Source organism: Neomonachus schauinslandi, chromosome 1 (assembly GCF_002201575.2).
Source record: "Neomonachus schauinslandi chromosome 1, ASM220157v2, whole genome shotgun sequence".
NCBI lineage: Eukaryota > Metazoa > Chordata > Mammalia > Carnivora > Phocidae > Neomonachus > Neomonachus schauinslandi.
In genome coordinates this window covers 201,574,166-201,601,375 of record NC_058403.1, presented here as the reverse complement: position 1 = coordinate 201,601,375, position 27,210 = coordinate 201,574,166, and the positions used below count along the sequence as shown (strand labels likewise).

Here is a 27,210-nt window from a genome sequence, read left to right as displayed (position 1 = left end):
ACTAAGTTCATGACCCAGATGAATTTTTTTTTTTTAAAGATTTTATTTATTTATTTGACAGAGACAGACAGCGAGAGCAGGAACACAAGCAGGGGGAGTGGGAGAGGGAGAAGCAGGCTTCCTGCTGAGCTGGGAGCCCGATGTGGGACTCGATCCCAGGACCCTGGGATCATGACCCGAGCCGAAGGCAATTGCTTAACCAACTGAGCCACCCAGGCGCCCGACCCAGATGAATTTTAATTGTCCTTTTGTGGAATTTGATCATTCCTTGTGATGATAATGAATTATCAGTGGAATGGAATTATTAATGGAATTATTCAGGAATGAAGCCAGCTGTTCTTGAAGCGGAGTGGGGGGTGGGGGGTGCTGCTCGATGACTTGGGTCTTGTTATAATTCTCCAGGCACAGAAGGAGGGGCGGGTGGGGGAGATACTGAGGCTTCTGGAGGCGGGAACAGAACGTGATACTTAAGCAGAGACGCCTCTTTTGCTTCGGGCAAGGCAGGCCCCTTCAGCGCCAGCCCGACCAGGCCAGGAGCCTGAGAAACAGCGGGAAAGGCAAGGAGAACCCCGGGGTTCACCCCGCCTCCCCTCCTTGCCTCCGTCCGCCAGGGGGCGCCGCTGCCTAACGTCCTGCTCCCGGCTGCAGAGCCTCGAGCAGGCACCACGACCCATTTGCAACTCCGTTTCCCCATCCCTGAGGTGGGCATGGCATTAATTTGGGGTAATAGGGTTTATTTAACCCCAGAAACACGTTCAATGCCCCCACATTTCTAAGATTTTTTGGAAAGGTCACAGACACCACCCTCCAACCACAATTTACCCAAGTACTAAGATCAGGCCATAGAGGAGAAACTGAGGCCCAGAAGGAGCTATGACTTGGAAGAAAGCCTCAGAGGCATCCTTCCCCCTATCGGGAGTCTGGAGGCAGCCTCAGAAACAGACACCTGCCATCGGGGGAGGGGGAAGAACGCTGTGCTTTGTTGCTGTTCTATAAGAGGGAGAAAGTGGGGGGAGGACCCAGCAGGGAGTCCTGGGGCTAGGGAGAACAGAACCCAGAGACCCCAAGACAGAAACTACAGTGACTTAAAGCCGGAACTGGTGCACAGGCAGCCACAAGCTCAGTCAGTCTTCAGAGACAGTTCCCGACACAGAACCCTGTCTTTCCTGCCCCTTACTGCTCCCCACCGGAGCTCCTGAGCCAGACTCGGGTCTGGACAAAGCTTTGGTGCTAAAAATTCTCCCATTCAAGTTTCCATTCTCTTGCATGGAGCTGCGTGGCAGATGAAGGGGAGGCACCTGAGGGGGGTAGGTCTCCTGGGACTGATTTGCCACCCCCTTGTGCGGGGCTACCCTAGAAGCACACAGCAGGTGCAAGCCTGGCATACAGTAGGTGCCCAATAAATACGTGATCAAGAGTGGAAAGATAAAATGATGGATGTGCCTCCAGAATGACCACTGCAGAAGGTGGACAAGGGGCCTGGCAGACACCCTCTTTCCACACCGGGGGTGGAAGCCCAGGAGGGAGATCCCAAGGGCGCTGGAAGAGGTTGCTCCCAGCCCAGCCCCTCAGAGAGCTCTCTCGGCAAAGCCCGCGGTCAGACTGGACCCCAGCCAAGTGCCTCCAATTTGGCCCCAAGGTCTGCCTATAACTAGAAGCTTGGTTGTCTCCCTCAATGGGGAGGGGGGTGGAGGGGGGGAGGCAAGGCAAGGGCCACCTGGGACCTCTTTCTGGAAGGTCCATCCATCTGCCAGGAGCCATTAGGTACCAAAGGGCTCAGCCACCACATTGGCCTCGTGGTCCACGCAGGGCTTGCCCCCAGTCCTCTGGTTGTCCAGGAGTAGGGCCTCAGGGTCAGGGCTGGCTTCAGGGGCCAGAAGCTCAGTGTCAGGTGACTCTGAGACCTCTGTGTCCAAAGCTCCTTCCTCCTCCTCCTCTTCTTCCGCCTCCTCCAGAGTCAGCTCAAAGTGGAATCGGTCAGGGCCCCCCTGCTCGGGGCTGGTGAGATCCACAGGACTGCGGGGGATCTTGCTCTGGTACCACTCACGGTTGTCCTCCAGCGTGTCCAGCAGGTCCTGTGCGTCTGGGTGCACCAGATCAGCCCACGTCTCCCACAGCGGGTGCACAATGTAGTCAATGAAACCCACCTGCCGGTTGATATGGGGGGGGCGGAGCTGTGCAGTGTGAGTCACCATGGAATCTAGACCTAGTCCAGCCTCCAGGCCTTTGCCCAGCTTGTTCCCTCTGTCTGGAATGCCATTTCCCGACTCCTACTCATCCTTCAAAACACTCTTCAAGCAACCCCTCCTCTAGGGACTCTCCCCGGCCCCCTCTGGACACCCCCCAACCACTAAATCTTTCCTTCTATCCCAGCCCTGACCCCTCAGGGCTGGATGGATGTGTTCCCCTTCAGGGACCCCCACATCACCCAAAACAGACATTTCCCAACTCCACCAGGGCAGATCCCTCTCCCTGCAGCCCAGAGAGAATGCGTCCCAGGCCTGACGCCACCCAGCCCAGTGCAGACCTCACCCTGAGGCCACTCCCCTTCCCTGGTCAGCTGTGGTCAAGCCAGGACTCCTGGGGCCGGCTCACCCACCCTTTCCCTTCCCTATCCCCCGTGTCTGCTGGTGGCTCAGCCCAGGGGCCCTCAGACCTGGGACTTCTCCACTGAGGCGGTGTGCTTATCGCACATGGGGCTGATATCCAGGCCTGATTCCCGCTCCCGGTCGCCCTGCTGGAAGAACTCGGCCATGATGCGGTCCGTCCACCGGCGGTACAGCTCCAGTGGCTTGGTAGGGTTGCTGAGGTCCGCACAGTGCACCAGGTTCTGCAAGACCTGGAGAGACCACGGCTCAGGAGGGCTCTGGCCGGGCCACTCTCAGGCCTGGTAGCATCCCCAAGAGGCTGGCGTCATGAACACACCCATCTTATGGGGGGGAAGCTGAGGCCGGGGAAAGAATGGCTAAGGCATAGGCGTGGGATTCTAGGTACCTCTGTTTCTTCAAGTTTGATGCACAGTCGGTGCTTCAGAAATAAAGCGAAATGAGAGCCATGGACACCGGCGGCGGGGGGGGGGGGGCGGGGCCCTCCCGGCCACACACCTGGATGCGGTCGGAGTAGTTGTCCAACAGCAGGACTCCAAGGCTTGTCACCTTTTTGGTCTCCACCATCGTCTTGAGGTCAGCCAGAAGGTTCATGTGTTTGGACATGTCTGTGGCCAGGACCTGGGGGGCAGACAAGAGAGGATGACAAGTATGAGGATCGCACCTGTTCCATCCCTCACTCCTCACCTTCCAGACACCACACCCACTCTGACCCTAAGTCCCCTGAACCTCAGTTTCCTCATCTGTGAAATGGGGGGCTGTAACAAGATTCACTGCAAACCCAGTTCACAAGGGGAACTGAGTCAATGGTCCCTTCTCCAAGGTTGTTGGGTTCTTGGGGCGCATCCCACATATGGGACCAGGGCAAGGGGGAGGGAGAGTAAACTGGGGACTGAGGTGAGCTGTGCCTGATGGCAGTGGTGAGGCCCAGCAGAGGGTACGGCCTGTGCAAAGGCCCTGGGGCTGGATGAGCTGAGGAACATAGAGGAAGCAGTTGAGGCTGGAGTGAGTGAGTGCAGTAGTAATGGAGGGTGAGGATTGCAGTGGGTCTCACGGAGGAGTGGGGGATTTATCCAGAGGGCCATGGGAGCCGCAGGTGGATCTAAAGTCAGGAAGGACCTGCCTTGGTGCTCCCCAACCATTCCCCTGTGGCCACCACGTGGCCAAAAGGGCTGTTTTCAGCCATTTGGAAGGAAGTTCAGCTCTGAGCACAGCTGTTTAAAAGTCAGCTGGAAAAAAAAATCAACTTAACTGGACCCATGCAGAGCCAACCCAGGAGGTTGTATCCACATGTAGCCCATGGGCTTCTTTGAGAATCAGATAAAAATCTCAAAAATTCTCCCCAAACCTCCCATCTGCCTCAGTGATGCACCCACTGGGGGTACCTATTGCCCAAGGCCCCAACTCCACCTCACCAAACTTTTAATTGTTCTTCACTCAGAGCCTTGGTTTCCTCTAAGCTATCCCCACATGCTGTTCCCTCTGCTGGGAACACTCCTCCCCCACCTCATGGCCCTCCACACCCTGCAGGCCCCACTGACTTCAGTGTTCCCTCCTGGGGAAGCCCTCCTCCACCTTGAGTATCCCCCCCCCACCCCGGCTCTGTCTTCAGGTCTCTCATTAAGGCTCTGCCTATGGGTCCATCTCCCTCACAGACCATGAGTCTTATAAAGGCCAGAACTCTACCGGTCATTGGCACAGGGAAAGCACACAATAGGTGTCCAATAAATGCTTGTTACATTAATGAATGAGGGGCGCCTGGCTGGCTCAGCTGGTAGAGCATGTGACTCTTGATCTCAGGGTCACGAGTTCAAGCCCCATGTTGGGTGTGGAGGCTGCTTAATTAAAATAATAATAATAATAAAATTAATGAATTGAGGCACAAGACCCCAAAACTTAATGTTGTGTTCTGATCTGAAAAATATCAAATGGGCAGACTTAGGTTTCAAAAAAATTGTACCTGAAACCCCAGAAACAGTGTGTGAAGTGCAGCCAGGACTTAATTCTGGTGACTCTCGCCCAGGGCTTGGATGGTCATTACCCCATTTTACAGAGGAGGAAGCGCAGGTTCAGAGTAGAGACATGGCCAGGTCCAAATGAACCCTCAGCCAGGCCAAGATCACCCCGTCCCATTCCTAGCTGTGGCCTCACCATGTCGATGACCATCCTGCGCAGACTCAGCCTCTGCTTGGTGCTGAGGTTCTGGAAGATGTCGCAGTTCTCTGCCTGCAGCAACTTGAAGCCCACAGCCAGGTGGTGGTTCTCCAGCACAGAGGCATCATTGTACATAAGTGCAAGCTCTGAGTCTGCGGGGGAGGCAGACAGCCTCAAGACCTGTGCACCTGCCCACTCCACCCAAAGGCAGGTTTTGCAAGCCCTCGGCAAACTCCTACTCATCCGTGGAGGCCCCACCTCTAATGCCTTCTACTCCATGAAGCCTTCTAAAATTCTGTCTTTCCCCCTAGCCCTGCCCTGACTGCAGGGCTGGGGCATCTGTGTTCAGCTCTGCCTCCTCGAAACAGGGGACTCCTTGAGGCCTTGGCATGGCAGGAGACAGTGCATACTGAGTGCTGCTTGACTGAACAACTGAGTTGTCATCTTATTAGACTCTGGGATCGTTGAGTAAGAAGGCTCCACTCCTGTCCCCAGCTCTCCAAGGATGTATACAGAAGGCACCCAATAATTATTTGACTGAGTTCTTCAGAAACGTCAAAGGACTCTGAGCTTTAAAATCTTTGTGGCCCAGAGCAGTTCTGCCACAGTTGTTATTTTCTCATTTATTGAGCACCTACTGTGCACCTGGAACCGCTCTGAGCACCTAAGGGAGGGATGGTCTGGGCCCTTTCACAAACAGGGAAACTAGGCTCAGAATAGGAGTGGGTGGGCCCGAGATGATCACATGACTGACAGGTGGAGGCAGGGCCCCGCCCCCAACTCACTGGTGTTAATGAGAAACTGGTTGGAGACCCCAGGATGGTCCACATCATGGATGGCGCTTGCAAAGATGGCAGCCAGGATTTCCAGGTCTGTGAAAACGGCCTGAGCAGGCGCGAGGCACGAGAGGTAAGGGGTGGGCTCTCTGCCCCCTGCACCCACCCTGGCTGCCTCTAGCCTTAGGGTAGTACCTCGAGGGCAGGTGTGGCCAGCAGCACATGCGTGGACTGAGCCACATCAGCGGCGTGTAGGCTGTTGTGGTAGGCCACATCGGCATGATAGTGACTCTCCAGCGTCAGAAGGTAGGTGACAAGTGTGTCCGCTGGGATCTGAAATGTCTTGAGCAGGTCCCGTTCCTGGTCCATCACAGGCCTCCAGTCACTACGCCTTCCCTCCTTCTGAACTCCTATCCATGCCTCAAATGCCCCCTCTTCCAGGATGCCCTCCCATCTCTCCCTCTGAATTCCCTTGGTCCCTGTCCTTCCCGTCTGGTCTATCCCTGACCTCACAAGGCTGGGGTTATCTTTGTCCAGTTGTTCCCTCCAAGACTGGGTCTCTTCAGGGCCAGGCTCAGGGCTGAGGCTTGTTGACAATGAATTTTTCAACATGAAAAATCCATCCTTCAATATGCAGCTTAAATTATGCCATTCAGGGGTATCAGGGAGGATTTGAAACTGAGTGTCCCTGGAGGTCTTGGGGTAGGAAGATGTGAAGGAAAGAAACTCCAGTCGCCCTGTGAGGGCAGGTAGGTACCTGAAAGATGCTGAATATGATGGTTGTGAGGGGCCGGTTCCCACTTAGTTCTGCCACCTTGAACACATCAAGCCCCCACTTGTTGGTGTCTTCCAGTTCCTAGAATGTGCAGAACTGGAGCTTAACTCCAGCTCACCTTCCTCAGGCCCTGGACCCTTGACACCCCCCACCAGGCCCCAGGTCCTTTAATGAGCCCCACCTACCCAGTATACAAGCGGGCAAACTGAGGCCCAAGATAGGCCATCCAAGCAGAGCCACAACTCAAACTCAAGTCTCAGGATTCCAGTTGGGGACCCACCTTGGCCAGCTCCCCCTCCTGGTCAGTCTGGACCCCAAAGCGTGGGACGGTGGCTGCAGAGAGGCTGGCACTGTGGGGGACCCCACGCAGGCTGCTGATCTGGGACATGGGCCTTGGGGTCTCCATGGGGGTCACCCTGGGCAACTCCATCTCAGTCTGCTGGTCTGTAGACGGAGCAGGGTGGGGCTCAGGGAAACTGATTCAGAACTGCTGGGGTCATCCTGCCTAGCCTCAGGTCCTGGATCTTGCCAAGCCTCAGGACCAACCTATTTCCTTTTTACCTGTATCAAAGTAAGCTTGGAGTAAAGTCCCTATCTGGCCTGTAGCTACTACCCTTCTCCTCTGTTCATGGCTGATCTCAGGGACCCTTCTGTTTGACATTGCCCTTGGGTACCTGGGGTTCAGTATTTTTCCCCAAACAGCCAAATGTCCTTTCCATCTCCCAAGCTGGAGACCTAGCTGTCTCCATGTTCACTCCATGTCCCCCTTGGAAAACTTCTACACATGCTTCAGAACTCTAGCTTTAATGTCCTCCTCCTCCTGAAAGTTCCCTCTGTTCTTCCCTGTGGTCCATCTCTGACCCCTGGGGTTGGAGGTGTCCATGTCTGACTCTGTCTTCTCCAGATCGAGGTCTGTAATACAAGACTTTCTTTTTCTTCCTTCTTTCTACCTCTATGATGTTGCCCAAGCAGTGACCCACCACAGCTCACCCAGGAATGTTTGCGAGATGTACTCGGACACCTGGTTCCCAGAGCGGCTGGTTTCGGACAGGTGAGTTAACTCCCGGTTCAGCATCCGCTTGAACTGCAGGGGAAGGTGAGGGCAGTGATGATGGGGGCACTGTGGGCAGAAGCAAATGATCTCGGCTATCTGGTCCTCCTCACCTTGTTGGAGGCCATTTCCCCCACTGAGTGCCGTGTCTGCAGTGTCTCCAGCTGATCCAGACACCAGTCCAGCTCGTCCAGTGTCTCCAAAGCCAGCTTCTGCCCAGTGTCCTCTGGGGGCCAAGCTGGTCAGGGGCTGCCTCAACCCCCTTGGGGGACCCTGCGCCCCTCATGCCTCTATCTCTGCATCTGGACCCTGGAGCCCTTCCCAATAAGGTCATTAAGGACCCCAGGATCTGAGTGATAGATCTGTTCCTAAGTAGCTGTGTGACCATGAGCAGGTCTCTGCCCTCCCTGGGCCTCGGCCTCTCCATCTGTAATATGGGCGTGGAAGACTCCATCCCCAAGGGTGTTTGGGGGATTACAATTAGCAAAGCCTAAGGACTCATGGGCGGAGTAGGTCACCATGGAGAGGAAGTTCACAGCTGTCCAGCAGTGGGAGGAGGGAGGAGGAGCAGGCACGTTACCTGTAGGTGGAGGGGGCTGACTGCCAATTAGGGGGTTCTCGACTGATGCCTGCCTGCGGTAGGGATGGCCTCCGTCACTCATACAGCCCTGCCTTCAAGTCTCCCAGGCCCCGCTCCCACCCAGCATACCCCACCCCTTCCCGGCGAGGTGCGGGCCGTCTTCTTTCGGGTCGGGCCCTGCCTCAGCCTGGCCCATCTTGTCTTCAGGCCCCGCCCCTCCAGGCCTGGTCCCGCCCCCTCCGCCCGCCCAGCCCGTCTCTCCCGCAGGCCCCGCCCCGATGCCTGCGCTTGTCGGCCCCACCTCGCTCCGCCAGGCCCCGCCCCCGCCCCGCCCTCTGCGTACTTGGCTGCCCCGCGTCGTTGCAGGTGGGCAAGGGCTGCGACGTTGCTCCGAACTGTCCTCAGACTGGCTAGGACCTGTCGGAAGGGGCGTGATCAGCGTTGGAAAGCAGGGGTCGGATCTGCCTGCTTGGCTCACGGGAGGAGGGGCAAAGTGTGGGCACCCACCTGGGCAAAGGGCGTCACAATCATGTCTTCTCCGTGTCTGCGGGGAGATGGGACATCAGGAAGGGCGGCCAGGAGAAGAGCTCACGCTGGTTCCCATCTTGCAGCTTTTATCCACACTATGTCCTCACCTGAGCGCGTCCTCCCCTCGTGACTCCTCCTTTGGGTGTCCTTTTGCTCCCCGAGCTCGCCTCACCTGTCTCTTCCCCATCTCACAAATAGGGAACCCGGGGCGGCAGAGATCTTAATAGAGGCAGGGTGGAAATTATTGTATTTCTTTTTTCATTATGGCTACCAGGAATCTCAAATCGAGGTGTTTGTTCTGTTGCTGCTAATCGGACTTAATGTCTCCGGATTGCCACCCAACCCCAGCCTCAGTTCAAGCACAGAGAATTACCGGGTATCATTCTCCGCATGCTCAACCGCATAAGTGAGCTGTCTGGAAAACACCTACTTAAACCTCAAAGCCCAGTTCAAATGACCACTTGAAGGAGGTGTGCTGAATGGAGGAATTAAGAAAGGAGGGAAGAACAGGGAGGTGTCATCCCACCAGCCTTGGACTCACAGATCGCTAGCCACAGAGGAGTTCCGGGACATGGCCTTGGGGGAGAGTTCGTAGTCACTGTCGGAGCGGTACAGGAAGGACTCTCGCCTCTGGCTGTGCTGAGCAGGGGCCTGGCTGACCTGACCAAGGCCAGGCCCAGCCTGAGGGTCCAGGGTGCTTCTCCCACATGAGAATCCATTTTCCAGGTCAAAGCTGAAGGCAGATTAGGCTTGGTCAGAGCCTCGGGTCCCGGCATGCGGATGCCTGGCTGTGGCCCACATCCTCCCTGGGGCTTCGATGGGTTGGACAGAAGTAGCCTCCAGTTTGTCCACCTGCCCCACAGTCGCACCCCTACCCAGGGGACCTGTGCTCCTCATTCTTCTGTCTCCACATCTGTACCCCAGAGCCCTTCCCACTGGGACCAATCTGGACCCCGGGACATGAGTTGCAGATCTGTCCCCATGTGGTTGTGTGACCATGGGTAGGTTTCGGCCTTTCTTTGGACATCAACCCACCTGGCCTCTAATACGGGCATGGTATACTCCTTCCCCGACGGCGCTTTTAGGGAGTAACCACAGAGCACGAGCGGACTGCCGCTGTGTACCCGTACTAAGCAGTAAACTAAGGTCTATGTCGCATGATAAATTAATCGGGACAGCAAACAACTTCCTGGGCTTTCCTTTCTAGAGGGAGCCTGGGTCCAGCTTGGATCTGACATGCTCCAAGGCTCCCCCAGCCAGCTTTGTCCTCGTTCCGATCACCTGTCCTCGCCCCCAGCTCCCAGGCCCCAGGCTCATTCCATATGGCCCTGCCCCAACCTTGTCGACCATGCCCCCAGCTCACTTGCCCGTGTCCTTAGTTTCCCCCTTCCGCAGCACCATCCTCTCCCCAGTGCCCCTTGTTGCAATAATCCCCAACACCCCCTCCCAGCTCTCAGCCCTGTGTCTCTGTCAGGCCACACCCGGACTGGGTAAGGGGGACTACACCCCTATCCTTTGGGATTACAGATCAGAGAAAAAGTGGGAGGGGCCGGGGGGAAATAGAAGTTCAGGAGAGGAGTTAGTAGGAGAGAGAGGGGCTGCCTGTGTGGGGGTCATGGGCTTTTGAGAAGGGAGAAGGGGATAGGCAGGAGAGGCGAAGCCAGGAAGACACCGGGGGCCTCCCAAGACACAGGGCTCCTGGCCCAGGGCCAGTGTCCACCTGGTCCCCTGCCAAGTGACCCCATCCCAGTCCACCCGGCGGGATCAGCATCTGCCAGAAGACTCTGAGCGGGGGATTCGGCTCAGACCGCAGTGGGGGTGGGGGATTCGACGGGATTCTGTCCAGTTCGGCTGGATTCGGTCCGGCTCCGTCACGTACAGCCACGTTTGACCCGATTTGGGTCTGATCACACATGTTTGGGCCTGCTCCAGATAGGTTCTGGACCAGATAGGGCCTCGGTGGGTTGGGCAGAAGTAGCCTCCAGTTTGTCCACCTGCCCCACAGTCGGCACCCCTACCCAGGGATCCTGTGCCCCTCATTCCTCCGTCTCCACATCTGCACCGCAGAGCCCTTCCCACTGGAACCAATCTGGCCCCGGGACTTGAGTCGCGCGAATTCGGTAAGATTCGGCTACGTCCGACCCCGCTCAGGAGGTTCGGAGGCATACGGGCATGTTCGCCTAAATTCGGCTGCGCTAGGTTTACGAACAAGCCCGGGTGGCCCTCGGCCCGAGTCGCGCATTTTCGGCCTAGTCCGGCCTCACTCGGGTATGTTCGGACGTAGTCGGCTATGTCCGGCGGCTCTCGGCCTTTCCGAATTCGGCGCTTCCAAGAGAATCCCCAGACAGCTGGGGCTTCCGAGCTCCCGCTTCGTGACGTCACCCTGAGGGGCGGGTGCCTCTTAACCCTATCCTGCCCAGGCCGGGGGCTCGGAGGCTAGCAAAGAGACACTCAGGAGGGCCAGCGGCGGCGGATACCCAAACCTGCCCTCGGAAGGGGAGCCTTGGGAGTGGCTACCCCCTACCCCTCCCTTGCCTCTCCCCAAAGTTTCTGGAAGAGCAAACCCATGGATCAATAGGGAAGCTGAGGCCAGGAGAGGCAACAGGGTGCTGGATTAGAATCCAAGTAATGGGTGCGGAGGGTTAAGGGCTGGGCGGGGATTTTCGCGCCACGAGAAAAGCTGTTTTTCTTTCTGCTCTAAACTTAGCCGGGAGCGGTGGGGTCAGACCGTGGTTCCATGACGCGGGCGGCTCGGGGCGAGGTCGCCTGGACTGTGGGAACCGTGCGTCTGTCCATCGGTTGGATAGATAAACTGAGGCAAGGGGGCCTCAGAGGGACCCACCCTCCTCTAGCCTCACCTTCTGGGACCGAGGGCTCTCCCTCGACGCCCCTGAACTCTCTCCGGAACCCTCCGCAGGGACCCCTCTTCGCAGGCGTCTAGTGCGCTGGTGGCGCTCTCCGGGACCTGGGACACCCCACCCCTCCCGGACTGAAAGGGCGCCATCAAGGACCACGGTCACGACTGCCTCCACCCTGCCAGCTGTCACTGGCCGTGTGACCTTGGTGAAGGGACCTTCAGTCCCTGAGCCGGCAGGTGCCAAATTATCAAGTGAGTGCTAATGTGGCGAATCCAGAGCAAGGTGCCAGACACAGTCGGCGCCCACAAGCCCCACCTCCGACCCCAGCCTCGCCCCCGCGCCCCACGAGGTCACAGCTTCCTGAAGGGGTCGGGATTAGAACCCAGAACGGTGGATGGAGTGTTCCTAGGACGCAACCGAGTGCGGCTGCGAGGAACCCGCGCTCAGTCAGCGCAGGTCCGCTTTCTGCGTGGGACACGCAACTCGCCCTCTTACACTGCGAACACCCTGCTTCGAAGGCCCCCCGTCAAATCAGGTCTTCCCCTGTAGACACCGAAGGCTTGGTGTTTGGCCCCCGGGCCATCTCGGTGTTGGCTCCGGGACTGATTGGGGAGCGAGAACAAGGGGAGGAGTCATTCCTCCTCCCCTCCCTCGCAGGGCGTTCAGCAGGCTAGGGTCAGGAGGAGACGTGAGCCTCAGCCCGTCCTCCTCTGGGCCACACAGCTGGAAAGGGACAGACGCTGGTCCCTCGGGCCTTTGTACAGGCAGCGGGTGGAGGGAGAGACAGATAGAGATAGAGAAAGACAGAGTCTCCAAGTACGAGAGAGGGAGATAGGGCAGGGGGAGAGAGATATCGAGAAAGAGAGGGAGGGGCAGAGCGTCCCTACCCTGAGTCCCGACCCGGCTCCAGCTGTCCCTGACTTTGCCCTTCCCACCTCCAGCCTAGCTGTTCTGGTGACCCCCGCCAGGCCCTCCGTCTCGCCTCACCACAGCGGATGGGCCACAGTGAAGCGCCGCTGCAGGCGGATGCTCTGGTTCACCAGGAGTTTCCTGAAGAGCCCGGGGGAGCCGCGCGGGGAGCCCCGAGGGGAGCTGGACCCGGGGGCCGGGGCGGGCGCGGGGGGTCCCTGCATCGCCAAGATCGCGTGGAGGCTGAACCCAGCGCAGGCTGCGCGGGACCTTTTCTGGACAGCCGCGGGGGCGGGGCCCGGAGGGGAGGGGGCAGAGGGCGCACCGACTCCGCCTCGCCGCTGGACCTCTCCATGATGCCCCTACCGGGACAAATGGGGAAACTGAGGCACTGAGCTGGCCGCAACTCTCTGCTCCCTCCCTTTGGGGGTGGCCCCCGTGGGTCCCAGAACCCGGATCTTAGCCACTTCCCTCTGTCAACACGACCACAATTAGGGCAGCTTGTTGGGTTGACAACTTGGCTGAAGAGTGAAATGCGGAAGTCAGAAGGGGAAGTGTCCTCCATTGTGAGAGGGTCACCGAGGCACGGAGTTTGCCAAGGGGCTGCTCAGATCCCGTGCAGTGTTTCCAATACCCCTCTGCCCATTTTCTATATGGAGAATATGAGGCCTGAAGCCACCAAGGGCTGCCCCAAAACTACAAACCCTTAACCCTTTACCAGGTGGGGAAACTGAGGCTTGGAAAGAGGTAGTAACAGGCACATGGCTTTGCTGCAGGACAGCGGGTTCGAACCCAGCTCCCCTTCTCCCAGTCTCCCTCCACAAGTCCCCACATGACCCCCACCCGCTCTGACATTCCCCAGGCCCGGTCTCTGGATCCTTTCCCCTCTCTTGCTGTCTCTACTGGACAAACATCCGCACTCCACTCCCACCAGATCTTCCGTCTGTGAAGCATCAGCTGCCTCTCCCCTGCCCCAGGAAGGACCCCAGGGGGCCTGGAATGGGAGATTCTGGGGGCTTTCAGGGATCTGTACCACGTGCTCTATCCTCTGAATGCTGGCGTTGGGGTGGCCCTGCCCCGTTCCACAGAAAAGGAAACCAAGTCTCAGGGTGTCACACTTGGTGGCAGGACCTTGAATGCCCATGTCTTAAGCAGAGGCAGCTGAGGCCCAGGGAGGCTGGGCCTCTCAGCTGAGGCCTCACAGAAGCTCTAAGTCCAACGGTGTCCCTGTTGGGGGATGACATCCCCTCCCCTGCCTGGGCTTTGTCCAGGGGACTTCATGCATTTTTGGGGTCCCTAGGCAAATGGCACCCACATTTCTGACACTCCGAGGGGAATGTGATGTACAATGGGGTGATTAGAGCTTCAGTGGAGGAACCTGAGGTGCCACAGGGAGGAGACTCTGACTCTCTCCTAACTCCCAACCATCCCATTGTTCCCATTGTACAGGTGAGAAAACGGAGGCTCAGAGAAGGGGCACGCTGGGGCCCAGCAGTGCAGAGAGTCTCAAGGACCTGGCTGGGAACCCTCTCCTGCCCCCATGGCCCTGCAACCGGACACCTGGTGGGAACCAGATTCACTGTCAAAAATACCAACTGTAGTTGCTGTGGTTGGACCTAATTATAGCCAGTCCCCAGGGGATAGAGGCTGCCAGGATCAGCCTGGTGGAGGCACTGGGGACAGGGTCAGAGGAGCCTCGATACCACCTCAGCCCCATGGGAGGGGCTTGTAAGGGTCCCATGTCCCTAAGGAGAAACAGGCACGGAGAGATTCAGTCTCTCCCCAGAAGTCACAGACATGAAATGGAAAGCTAAGACGAAATGCATCAATACCAACTGCTTCCTACTTGCCTGGAGCTGAGCCAAGGGCGGCACGTGTAAAAGTCATTTGATTTTCAGAGCAACTCTACAAAGTGGGGACTATCACACTCATTTTGTGGATGGGGAAACTGAGGCACAGGGAGGTGGAGTTCACTTGCTCGAGGTCACATAGCCCTGAGCGGCAGGGCCACGGGGTCAATCAAGCCTAGGCTGGAGGGCTCCCTAGCATGTGCCCTCTCCCAATTAATGCTTAACCCACTCTATCCTCACTGAAGTCCCAGAGGCTACTCTGACATTCATGTTTTATCAAGAGTTTTAATAGTTTAATGGTTTGAAACATTAATAGATTCAACTTTAAGTATTTTATTACCAGTTTTAACAGTAATGCTCTATTAATAGATTTTGGGATGGAGAAAATGAGCCACAGAGCCAAGACTCAGCATTTGAAGCCTGGTCTGGTTGACTCTGGGAGGCCCCAAACCCAGCCGGGTAAGGGGCTGAGGCTGAAGGAGGGGTGGACAGGAGGACCCCCATCCTGACTTTGTCCCTGTGTCCTGCCTGACAAGGAAGGGCCCAGCACTCCAGTGCCCTTAGCATATCATCAACTGGAATTCCCCCATTGAAGCAGTCCTTCCTTTGGCAGACACTTTTCTCCTCTGCCACCACGTGGCCCCAGTGAGACAGGAGGTGGGTGCTGTTGTGCCCATTTTACAGACAAGTAAACTGAGGTCTGGAGAGGAGAGATGATTTGTCCAAGTCCCCATGAGAATCTTTTTTTTTTTAAGATTTTATTTATTTATTTGAGAGAGAGAGAGAGAGCGCATGAGCGGAGGGGAGGGGTAGACAGAGAGGGAGAGGGAGAAGCAGACTCCCTGCTAAGCAGTAAGCCTGACACAGGACTGGATCCTAGGATCCTGGGATCATGACCTGAGCTGAAGGCAGACGCTTAACTGACTGAGCCACCCAGGTGCCCCCTCCCCCGCCCCCATGGAGAATCTAGACAAAGACAGGAGAGCAGGGGCTGAGTCAAGTGTATATAAATGCTCACATGGGTCAGATCTCACCCTCCTCTGCTCCAGATGCTTCCAATGGCTCCCTATTGCCCTTCCATCTCAATCCATACCTCTCTGAGGGCCTTGTGTGGCCTGACCCTTTTGAGGTCTGAGCCTCCCCATCTCCCTCCTCTTGGCTCACTCTGCCCCAGCCTCATCTCCTTCCTTAGTTTTCCTTGAACCAGTCAGGTTCACTCCCACCCCATGCCCTTGCTCAAATGTTCTCCTGCTGACTCTTCATGTTTCAGATCATAGCTGGAGCATGACCCCTCCAGGAAGCCCTCCCTGACCAGTTGGGTAAATATTCTCAGAGCACCCTTCCCTCATGGGTACAATTTTACATTTCCTTGTCATGATTACTTGATCTGGATCTGCCTTGCCCCCCAGGCCCTCAAAGGCAGGACCTGCGTTTGCTCACAGCTGTGCCCTCAGTGTCTGGCACGCAGTAGACGCTCAATAAATGCTTGTAAGTAAATAGAGTCTCCTCCCCCCTCCCTTCAGCCACAGTGATCTGTGTTGAGCTCTTCATATACCTGATCCTCTTGAGTCTAAGGCTTTGCACATTCTGTTCATTCTGCTTGGGATATCTTTCCCTTCAGTCCTCCTGGCTAAATTTTCTTCATCCTTCAGTTTAAGCTTAGATGCCACCTCTTTCAAGCCATCTTTTCTCACCTCCTACTCACCCAGTGCTGGATCAGAAACCTCCTCTGGGCTCCCCTGGCACCCTGAGCTCTCCCCATCACAACACAGATCACCCTGTGCTATCTCCACCTGGTGTAAGTGTCTCCACCATGAGCCTGTCAGCACCTGCTTGCCCATTGCTGTGTCTTCAGTACAGGGCCTGGCACACAGTAGGTGCTTAATAAATGCTTGCTGAACAAGATGCTAGGATCCTCCCAGACCACATGATCTGCCTGGGGCAGTGGGGAGGACAGCCAGATCTGGGAACCAGGCTCCCACACAGAAAGTTCAAGACAAAATGTAGAAAATACGGATTCATGTTTGCATCCCACTGTCAGCACTGAGGTTCAGGGAAGCACTGTCACTTTTTCAGGACCACACAGTAGGTTGTCCTTAAACTCAGCTTCCCCGAGGGCTGAGCCCCTTCCCACACACCAGCATATATATGCACACGCACCCCTGTGAACACTCACAGGAACACATCTCCTGCCTTCCAGAGCCACTTAGGGTCTCCCCCCTAAGACAGGCTCAAACCTGTTTGTTCTTTCTTGAAGATGGAAAATCATGAGTCACTGGGAGTGGGGGCAGGAGGAGCTGAGGGATGGGGGGGCTGGTGGGGCCAAGGGGCCTGCTGGGTCACCTGGGAACAGCTCCAAACCCTCTGAGCCATGGGGCCCATCTGTCCCAGATGTATCCCAGAGCTGCTAGGGGACCAGGCTGGGAGTGTTAGGCCAGGGTTGTTGATTAAGTAAGAAGTCAGTGGCCCCAGGATGTGCATGGACCAAGGTGGGAGGAAATGAAAACCAAGATCCAGAGAGGAAAGGAACCCACTTGACGTCACCCAGCCTAACCTCAAACCCCAGACCCTGGATCTGGCCTAGAGTCAGGTGGCTCCCCCTCCTATCCAAGGAGGGCCTGGGGCTCCTAGATCCTGCTCCTCACTCCTCCAGTTCCTCAGCCTTCCAGCCCTGAGACTCCCAACTCTGGTTCCTCTAAGGTCCCTGTTTCCCCTCTCCGTGTTTCTTTTCTGTCTCTTATTCCCCTGCCTGCCCCCCTTGGTTTATATGAAAAAGGAGGAGCAGCACTCCCCCTTTACTCCCCCCTTCTCCATTCCATCCCTTCTGATGTGGAAAAAACATCCTGTGCTCAGGCTCCCCAAGAGGCTTCCACTCCTCCCCAGGTGACAGGGGGCCAGACAGACCACAGGGAAGCCTCCTTCCCCAGTGCTGGGGACGGCCCCCGCCCTGGTCCTCTCATGCATCCTCCCCAACGTGCCCTCAGATACTCATGGTGGCCACAAACCCCACAAACATCCTAGGACATTCCAAGATCTGGAGGACCCTCGGACAACCAACTGGATCAGAGTGAAGTCACGCCCAGTCACACACCCATGGGCACCACAAGGGGAAACACAGAGGCACGTACACAGCTGGTGTACACACACCCAAACACATCCAGTCACCCAGAGACACAGCTGGCTGTAGACACTCACACGACAGGTTGGAGCACACACGGGTCGCAGCTGCTCAGACTCACACACACACTCAGAGGCGATAGCACCTTAGAACACCCAATCACAGACCCATAAGCGATCATGACACCACCACCCTCCAGCTCCACCCCACATAAAAACAGCTTTTTTCCTCCAGAGAACCAGCTTCAAGCCAAGCAGCAGAGACCCCCGCCCCAGGAGAAGCAAGGACCCTCCTCCACTCCCGCCAGGCCCCGCGCGCCCCTCCCCCACGCCTCGGGAGTGCCCTGCCCCCGCCCACCTACCGCCTGTAGGAAGTGGGCCAGGAGCGCCGCGACTCCTCGAGCCCCGGCCACGGGCTCCGGTCCCGCTCACTGCGGCCCGCGGACTTGTCCGGGTCCGAGTAGAAGCGCTGCTGGATGCGGATGGGGCGCCGGGGCTGATGCCACAAGTGCTTCGGGGGTCTGGTTATGCCTTGGCGGCTGCGAGCGCAACTCAGCTCGCTGGATGCCTCCGCCCCTTCTTGGACCCCTGGGGTCTCCATGCGCCAGAAGAAGGGAGCGGGGAGAGCAGGGAGCAAAGAGAACAGGGCGCGGGAGCCGTCCCTGGGAACCAGGAGTGTCTGCGCCGGGGTCGGGCCAGGGCCGGGGGTGGAGGCGACAGCGAGGAGCTGTCCGCGCCGGAGGTGCTGAGGCGGGAGAAGGTAGAGACAAACAGGGGCTCAAGGTGGGGCTGACACCGCGGAGCTGTCCGTGCCCGGATGGTGCTGAAGGGGAGCAAGGGAAGAACTTGGGGTGGGGATTGGAAAAAGGGGCTGGGGACACCCCCAGAGCAGAGAATGGTTTGCTGTCCCCTCTAGTGCTGAATGAAGGAGGGCCAAGACAGGAGCTTGGAGTGGAGAAGACAGAAATTGTCCTCCCTGTTGCTGCCGAATGGAGAGCAGGGAGACAGAGGCTCTGAAGACCCCCAGCGCTAAAGCTCTGTCCCTTCTCCTGGTGCCGAAAGGGAAGAAGGTAGTAGATTCAGGCGCTCCGGGTGGATGAGACGCGAGAAGCTAGCTGCAGGAAGCCCAGAGAGACAGGGGTTCAGGAGCACCTCCACACCAGAGCGTCATCTGCCCAGGAAGTGCTGAAAGCTGAGCAGCGGCGGGTCCTCAACCCTCCCCAGTGACGGTAGCAAGGAGTCTGGAAGCAGAGTCAAGAGCTCTGGTCTTCAGAGATAGGCACGGATGGTGTTTCTCTGCCAAACTGAGGAAAGTAGGCTTAGCGGTTCAGCCCAAGATGGGGTCTCTTTGGAGCCCTAAAACCCCCACTCACACAGGGCAGGGATCCGGGAAGGGCAGAGAAATGGGGAGGGCTGTAATAGGGCCCTCCCATCCCTAGGGTGGGCACACAGAAGCTGCATCTAGTCGGGGCTGCCAACAGTGGGGGTGGGTAGAGAGGGGCACCCTTTTATAGCCACACCAATGCCCAGACCCTCAGAAGAAATGGTGGGATCTCATTCGTCCCGCTATGCCTTGGGCCACACCTCACAGCCACGATTCCTGCCCTTAAATCCCAGGCCTGCCCCTCCCTTCCCCAGTTCTAGAAACTCAAGGCCCTGCCCACCAGGCATCCTAATCTCAGGGGTAATTTCCTGGTAAGTGCCAAAGGGAGAGTGAGAACATTTTCTATTATGGTTAACAGAAGTAGACATGCACAGGAGCAGGGCTGCGTGGGTAGGTGTGGGCTCTGGGCTGGGGCAGGAAGGCATTTGGGGCCATTTGGTGCAGTATGTTTGGGGGCAGGAAGAGCCACGATCTCAGAAGGCTATTTCAAGGCTATTTCTCATAGAGACTATCTACCCTCTACCCTAGTTGTGTCCCCAGGTTGGAGAAATGGGAAATGTTTGGGTCAGACAGACTAAGCTCAAGCCCCAGTACTGCCATGTCTTGCTGGGTGATGGAAAACAAATGACTCTTCTCTGTCCTTTACTTTCATGGCTCAGTCACTGCCCTTCCTCTTAGCCCCCTGCCCTCCAAAGATGACAGTGGGAGACAACTTGGTCCCCTGGTGGGGAACATGGGTTCTGCCACTGGCTGGCTGTCACTCCCCCTCCTTCTAAGCCTGTTTTCTATTCTGAAAAATGGGGATAATGATGATGTCCCCACATCTTCGCATTGTTGGAAGGATGAAAAGGGATGTCACAGTTGAAGGGCCAAAGACCAGGAGCTGTCCACACCAGACCCTGCTCTCTTTTACCCCCTATTGGTGCCCACCAATGCCTGCTGTGTCTACCTCATGAATAACTTCTAAATCTGCCTACTTCTCTCCAGCCCATGGCTCCTCCTTGGTCCATGTACCACCATCTCCTGCCCAGAACTGCCCAAGCCTTGACAATTCTACTCACAGTAGTCACAGAGAATTTTTTTAATGCCAATCTGATCAACTCACTCTCTTGAAAACCTACCCATGGCCTCCCATTGCACCCCATGAGGTCTTGTGTAGTCCAGCCCCTGCCCACATCCCCAGGCTCCCCTCCAGTCACACTGATCTATGTTCAGTTCCTCATACACCTGATCTTCTTGAGTCCAAGTCTTTGTACAATCTGTTCCTTCTAATTGGCATATGCTTCCCTGCGCTTCTGTGGCTGACTTATCTTCATCTTTCATGCTAACCTTAGATACTACCTCTTCCAAGTAGTCCTTTCCTCACCTCATACTCCCCAATGCTGGGCCAGAAGCCTCCTCTGGGTTCCCATGGCACCCTGATCTCTGCACCTGATATGAGTCTCTCTCTATCATCATCCTGTGGGCATCTGCTTGCCCGTGGCTGTGTTTCCAGTACAGGGCCCAGAACACAGTAGGTGCTTAATAAATGTTTTCTGAACAAGTTAGAGAAATGTTCAGCTAGATGAGGCACTCTCTCTCTCTCTTGATACTGGCCCCCTTGATCCCCATCTGCCTCCTCACCTTCCTGGGTCTGGATTGTGGCTTTGCTCCGTCCCTCGAGCCTCGATGGTGAACACCACACAGGCACTGGGCTCAACCTCTCCAGGGGTTCCAAGGCGGCTTGACAGCGGTGGCAGCAGTGGAGTCCCTGAAAATCTTCTCCGAACGACACCACTGCCAAGTGGGCTCATGGGGACCAAGCCAGAATCCACCGACTCCCGGACCCGCTGGGGAGAGATAGTGGTGAGACATAAGCAAGATCCCAGGTAGAGAGCCTCTCTGGGACCCAGGGGACCACGAGGAGGCTCCAAGATGCCCTCACCCAGATTCCTGGTCTGGACCAGAGAGCTGTATCTGAGTCCTTTCTTCCTTCCTTCCTTCCTTCCTACCTTCCTTCCTTCCTTCCTTCCTTTTTTATTTTATTTTATTTTATTTATTTGTCAGAGAGAGAGAGAGTGAGAGAGAGAGCACAGGCAGGGGGAGCAGCAGAGGGAGAGGGAGAAGCAGGCTCCCCGCTGAGCAGGCAGCCCGATGCGGGACTCGATCCTGGGACTCCAGGATCATGACCTGAGCCGAAAGCAGTCGCTTAACCAACTGAGCCACCCAGGCACCCTCTTTCTTTCTTTCTTTTAGATTTTATTTATTTATTTGAGAGAGAGAGAGAGCATGAGTGGCAGCAGGGCAGAGGGAAAAGGAGAAGCAGACTCTCTGCTGAGAAGAGAGAATGATTTGGGACTTGTGGGGCTCAATCCCAGGACCCTTGAGATCATGACCTGAGCCAAAGGCAGATGCTCAACCGACTGAGCCACCCAGGCACCCCTGAGTCCTACTTTCTCCCTGAATGAATTTACCTCTCTGAGCCTCAGCTTCCTCATCTATGAAATGGGGATGTGGATCTCAAACTTGCAGGATATGAATAGTGCCTGGTCCACAGTAGTTATTGCAGAAGTATTTATTAATCAATTAGTACATAGTATATTCATTATTTATAACATTATATGATATATTGCTATTTATTACAGTAATATGCCCTCTAATGGCATTGTATCATATTTTTATTAAAATATAAAAATAAAATATGCAGTAAGTAAACAAGCGAATAATAACAGTACCAATAGCTAACCTTTCTTGCACACTCACAGAGACTGTGGACTCTGAGAAACAAACTGAGGGTTCTAGAGGGGAGGGGAGTGGGGGGTGGGTTAGCCTGGTGATGGGTATTAAAGAGGGCACATATTTTTTTTTACGATTTTATTTATTTATTTGACAGAGACATAGCAAGAGAGGGAACACAAGCAGGGGGAATGGGAGAGGGAGAAGCAGGCTTCCCGCCGAGCAGGGAACCCGATGTGGGGCTCAATCCCAAGACCCTGGGATCATGACCTGAGCTGAAGGCAGATGCTTAACAACTGAGCTTACCCAGGCGCCCCAAGAGGGCACGTATTGAATGGAGCACTGGGTGTTATATGCAAACAATGAATCATGGAACACTACAAAAAAATTTTTTTTTCTTAAAGATTTTATTTTAAAAAGTAATCTCTAAAAAAAGAAAAAAAAAGTAATCTCTACACCCAACATGGGGCTGGAACTCACAACCTCAAGATCAAGAGTCACATGCTCTACCGACTGAGCCAAAAAGACACTCACCATTATCTTCATTTTATAAACAAGGAAACTGAGGCTCAGAGGTTAAGAAATTTTCCAGGTTTGCTGTTGGTAAATAAATCCTGAATTCTGAACTTCAGTGCCTCATTTCTTGAAGGAAGAACTGAACAGGAAAAATTAAATAAGATGGTGTTGGCAATCATGCCCTGAGTAAACACTTGAGACATTTGAAAATCAAACAGAATCAGGATGAATTGCAACGTGACCTTTCCATCCCAACAGAATTGGGTTTACCCCATGCCGTGTGGTGTAGGAAAAGCCTGCCTCAGTTTTCCTATCTGTGAAATGGGATGAAAATGGTACCAATTACTTGGGGTAGGTAATAATAAAAGGACAGACCCACGTATTCCAGTCACAGGCTGAGAGCTGTCAATGGTGCTGACCCCAGGACTTGGCATTCCTGGCACTGCGGGGGGCGGGGCAGTGTGTGCTGGGGGGGTCAAAGGAGCAAATGGGATGTGGGAGAGGTGGACCTCAGAGGGGCAGCCCCGCCTTCTCTTGCTCTGCCGCTGAGCCTCACAAATTGATCTATCTCAGCAATCAGACCAAACATTCAGATGGGAAAATCGAGGTCCAAGAAAATACGGCTAATTAGGGCCAGAGCTAGGGCAAGGGGGTTAAGCGAGGAAGGTATGAGCAACACACATCAGTTGAGCCTCCACAGGGCATATTTCTACAGGGCATTTCTTCACAGAAGAAGAGGAAATGAGCTGAAGGCAGACGCTGGGGTCACAGCCAGGGCTAGCACATATCGAGATCTTGGGGACAGGCAAGATGGGCAAATCAAAAGGCAGCTTCTCAGCCTCCCTCCAAGCCCTGAGAGGCTGAGAGTCACACCTCTGGGGGCTGCTCATTTCCCGCCAACCCCACTTAGGTCTTTGCACGGATCTGATCCTTCTAGGACCCAGGATACTTAACCAGGCCTCCCACCCCCAACCTCATATGAGCATGACCCTCTTCCAGGAGTAGCTGAGTTCTAATGTAGAAATCTAAGTGTTCAACGCTAGGCCTCCCCTGGAAGGGTTCCTGGCAGCTGGGAGGATGTGCAGGAAAGCAGAGGGTGGGGTGTGTTGGATACAGTGGGCCCCTCCCAGAACAGGAGGCCCACTGAGCTATCACCTGCCCACTGTCTTCTTGTGGAACGTGAGTTCCAGATGGGGAAACCACTTGCCCACATTCATACTCACTCATTTATTTATTCCACAAATACAAAAAGATAGTTCCAGCACACAGTGCTAGAAAGAAAATTAAACTGCATAGGAACCTGGAGAGTGATGGGAGGGCCATTGATAATGTTGTCCTGGCAGAGTTAGGGGCCTTTCTGAAGAGGTAACTTTGACCTGAGACCTGAAAAAGAAGAAGGAGCTGGCCAGGAGAGAGCTAGAAAAAGAGCATATCAGGCAGAGGGAATGGCATGGGCCAAGGCCCTGACACGGGACTGAGCTGGTGGGTTTGAGGAACAGCAGAGGGGCTGGAGTGGAGTGTGGGGATGAGTGGGTGGGGAGTTGATGCAGGACCTCAGGGGTGGGGAGAGGAGTTGGGAGTTAATTATGGGAATCGACTGAGAGCTTTTGAGGGAAGTGATTTGTTTTATAATTTTAAGAAGCCTCCTGTGTCTATCTCAGGGCAAAGGGGCTGTAGGGGGCAGGGTAAAGGCTGGGGCAGCATCTGGGTAGGTCATGGACCATGGTGGGGCCCATGGGTGGATTTGGGATATGTTTTGGAGACTGAGAGATGGGCCATGGCCATGGATGTTCAAGGGGATTCAAGGATAAGTCATGGTTATGATGGGTGACTAGTCATTTACCAGATAACTAGTAGCTGCCTAGTTACTTGCAGAGGTGGGGCCACCTGGATGGGGAAGATTTGTCAGGGGAAAGTACCAAGATACTTAGGGCTCAGGGGCGCCTGGGTGGCTCAGTCGGCTAAGTGTCTGCCTTCGGTTCAGGTCATGATCCCAGGGTCTTGGGATCGAGCCCCACATCGGGCTCCCTGCTTGGTGGGGAGCCTGCTTCTCCCTCTCCCTCTGACCCTCCCCCTGCTCATTCTCTCTCACTCTCTCAAATAAATAAATAAAATCTTAAAAAAAAAATTAAGGGAGGCAGCTGGATGTTTGGGTCTGGGCTCGTGGGGGGTCAGGCTGGTTTTAGGGTGAAACAGACAAGACAGGCCCTGTGGGGAGCACTTGACCGACCCTCCCCACTCTGGACCAGGGCTGCAGGCAGGAGAGGGGAGAGTCCTCCCAGCCTCTCAGATGCAGCATTAATCAATCTGCCATTCCAGACTAATTGCTTTCCCTGTTAAGAGGGTAGAATGGGGACAGAAAGCCCGGGGAGGTGGGGGGGCAAGAGGGGGTGAGGGGGAAGGGCTTGGAGGGAGGCTGAGAAGCTGCCTTTTGATTTGCCCATCTTGCCTGTCCCCAAGATCTCGATATGTGCTAGCCCTGGCTGTGACCCCAAGTCCTGCCTCTAAGACAAACCCTAAATCTGTCCCAGTCCCCACCCACAGCTGCCTCTCACCGTCCTCCATCTTCCCTAGCTCAACCTGCTCCAGCCCCACCTATACCTGCCTCCGGGCCTTTACAAGAGCTGTGCCCTCTGCAGAGAAAGCCCTTCCCCCTGCCCCCCCCCCCCCCGCCCCCCCCCCGCCCCCCCCCCCCCCGCATTCCCTCCTCCCCCCCCCCCCCTCCCCCCCCCCTCCCCGCTGGCTGCTTGTTTTCATCTACTCTTCAGCTTAAATGTCACCTCCTCAGAGAAGCCCTTCCTGCCCAGCCTGGGCAGTCGCATTCCCACTCACCCATTCCCACATTTTATCCTTTTCCTTAGTTGAACATCTGTCTCCCCAGCCTATGAGCCTCCATGTCCCCCAAGCCCAAAGCTGGGCCCCAAACGCAGTGGGCATTCCATGTGCAAGTAGAATGACTGATGCTGTAAATTGAGTGTTTGGGGGGAGCTCTAAGGGGTCCCCACTTCACAGAGGAAGAAGGTGCGGCTCGGAGAGGGAGCTGGCTGCCGGGGTTCATTGGGGCTGCCTGACCAGGGCCTCCCAACACACCATGTTAAAAAGGAGGAACAGGGGGGCGCCTGGGTGGCTCAGTCGGTTAAGCGTCTGCCTTCGGCTTGGGTCATGATCCCAGGGTCCTGGGATCGAGCCCCGCATCGGGCTCCCTGCTCAGCGGGAAACCTGCTTCTCCCTCTCCCTCTGCCTGCTGCTCCCCCTGCTTGTGCTCTCTCTTTCTCTCTCTGTCAAATAAATGTATAAAATCTTTAAAAAAAAAAAAAAAGGAGGAGGAACAGGGAGGATCTTGAGTGGTTGAAGCAGTGGGGGGCTGAGCAGTGGGGTTCAGAGCGCAGACAAGGGTCCTGAATGCCCAGGTTCAAACCTCAGTTGGCCACTCACTTTGAGGGAGGGCTAGCTTCTCTGTGCCTCAGTTTCCTCATCTGTAAACCGGGACTACCCTCATCCTTATTCTCTGCCCATAGACAGCTGGGGTGTGAATAAACGAGTGAAGGCGTGTGGGACCTTGCCAGCTGCAGGGGACCAGCCCATCCTGCCCTCCCTCAGACCACACAATGTTAGCCCTTTTTTCCTTGTACAAACGAACAGGGTCCCAGAGACGCTATCAGTCACTCAGGCATTGGTGAGCAGCCTGGGATTCATTCAAAGTCAGCTCCTGCTGGGTTCTCTGCTTACTACCTCAGTTTCCCAGAATGAGGTCATTGGCCCTGCCCCAAAGGTGTGACCTCATGCCCTCCCTGGACTGAGGGCACCCAGGCCTCCTCTCCTCGGGCAGTCAAAACCTTGCATCCAGACCCCAAACGGTCCCTGCAGCTCTCTCGTCCTCCACTGGTGCCCGCCCCCCCTTAAAGCAGTGGCTGCAGCGCTGGGCTGGACAGCAGAGTGGGATTGAGTCCCAGACTCCTCGTAACCTCTCTGGGCCTCAGTTTCCCTGTCTGTAAGTAGGTGTTCAGACAGCTCTGGATGTTTCCAGTAGGGGAGGTACTGTGAGCCCTGCCCCCATGGTCTGGACAGCCCAGGCCACCCCCCTACCACCCCACTCACCTCGCTTAGCAGGAAGGAGACTGCCGTTCCACTGCGCCTCATGCTGCAGGCATCTCTGAGCCCGGGGAGACAGATGTGAGACCCGTCAGGCCCTGAGAGCCAGCCAAACCCCTGCGAGACTCCCCCTAGACAGGAGGCCCATCCCACACCCCGTCCCCTCTCCTGGTGCCCACAGATGCTCAATCAAGGTAGCCGGGGCCATACGACAGGCACCAGTGTGGGACACCCCTCCCCCCAGAGCTCTGCAGGGGCCTCCACCCAGGAGCAGCAGACCCTGGTGTGTGTGCACACTCCCCAAGCCTCCTGCCCCCCCCCCATGCCAGGGTCCGCAGCCTTGGAGCATCAGGACCTTCAGGAAGAAATGCCCTGGCCCCAGGCCCCATGGGGGATCCATTCAGCTCCCAGCCCAGCTCCGGTGGATTCAGGGACCCCAGTCTGCTATCTGAGAACTGCTGCCACCCGCCCCCCCAACTCACAGAAGCTCTGCTAGGCTCAGGCAGGCCTGGCACTCCCTGCCACCGCTGAGTCCCGTCTGAGTCCCGTGACCTCCCTGGGAGCGGAGGAGGGGAGGACTGGACCTGCCCAAGTGGGCGGCCCAGGGTCCCCTCCGCCCCCCCCCCCGGAGCCCCTTAACTACCTGAGTGCCAGGCTCAGACAGGACACACCCACATACCAGCCCCAGTTCAGAGTGATGGGGGAGGGTGGGCGGGTGTCCCCCACATGGGTATGAGAGAGAGCGGCCAGCAGTGTGACCGAGGTGTGTGTGTGAAGGGGGCGGTAGGCTCAGGGTGGGAGGGTGTTAAGTTTAATTGTTCCTGTGCTTGTAAGAGAGGGAGACAGGTGGAAACACGAAGAGCCCAAGAGAGAAAAATAAAGAAAGGGAGAGACACAAAGAGACAGAGGGAGGTGCAGATTTGAGGTAAGAATGGAAAGATTTTACCGGCTCAGGGTCTGGGACACAGGCTTCATAGGACAGCCCATTTGGTGTGGCCTCAGGAGCTTAGGGGTGGCCCTCTGGGGTCCCTGGAGGCTCCAGGAAAGTTGGCCACCGTGCTGTGCCACCCTAGGCAGATAGATGACCCTCTCTGCTCAATGCACTTGTCACAGACAGCGGGGACTGGAACTACAGTGGATGGGGGGGAGGGGGTCCTGTGGCCAGAGGAAGGGGGCTGTGTGTTGCTGCCATGTCCTGAGCTACTGCAAGTTAATGTTTCACTAGAATGGCTGCTCGCCCAGGAGGCCCCGCCGTCCCTCTGCCCCCAAAAATCATTAGAGCATGACTCCCCCACCCCG

General features: G+C 56.0%; 1 protein-coding gene across 1 annotated transcript; it reads right to left on the bottom strand.

Moving 5' to 3' along the window:
• Window positions 1-896: 896 nt before the first annotated feature.
• PDE4C (phosphodiesterase 4C) lies at window positions 897-17,805 on the bottom strand. The gene is given in 14 exon segments (XM_021683114.1): window positions 897-2,147; window positions 2,657-2,839; window positions 3,105-3,227; window positions 4,758-4,912; window positions 5,546-5,645; window positions 5,732-5,896; window positions 6,294-6,392; window positions 6,592-6,755; window positions 7,302-7,395; window positions 7,476-7,643; window positions 8,291-8,359; window positions 8,450-8,486; window positions 9,012-9,203; window positions 17,567-17,805. Coding segments are annotated over 14 exon segments (2,175 nt in total). The 3' UTR covers window positions 897-1,760.
• Between the last annotated feature and the right edge of the window lie 9,405 nt (window positions 17,806-27,210).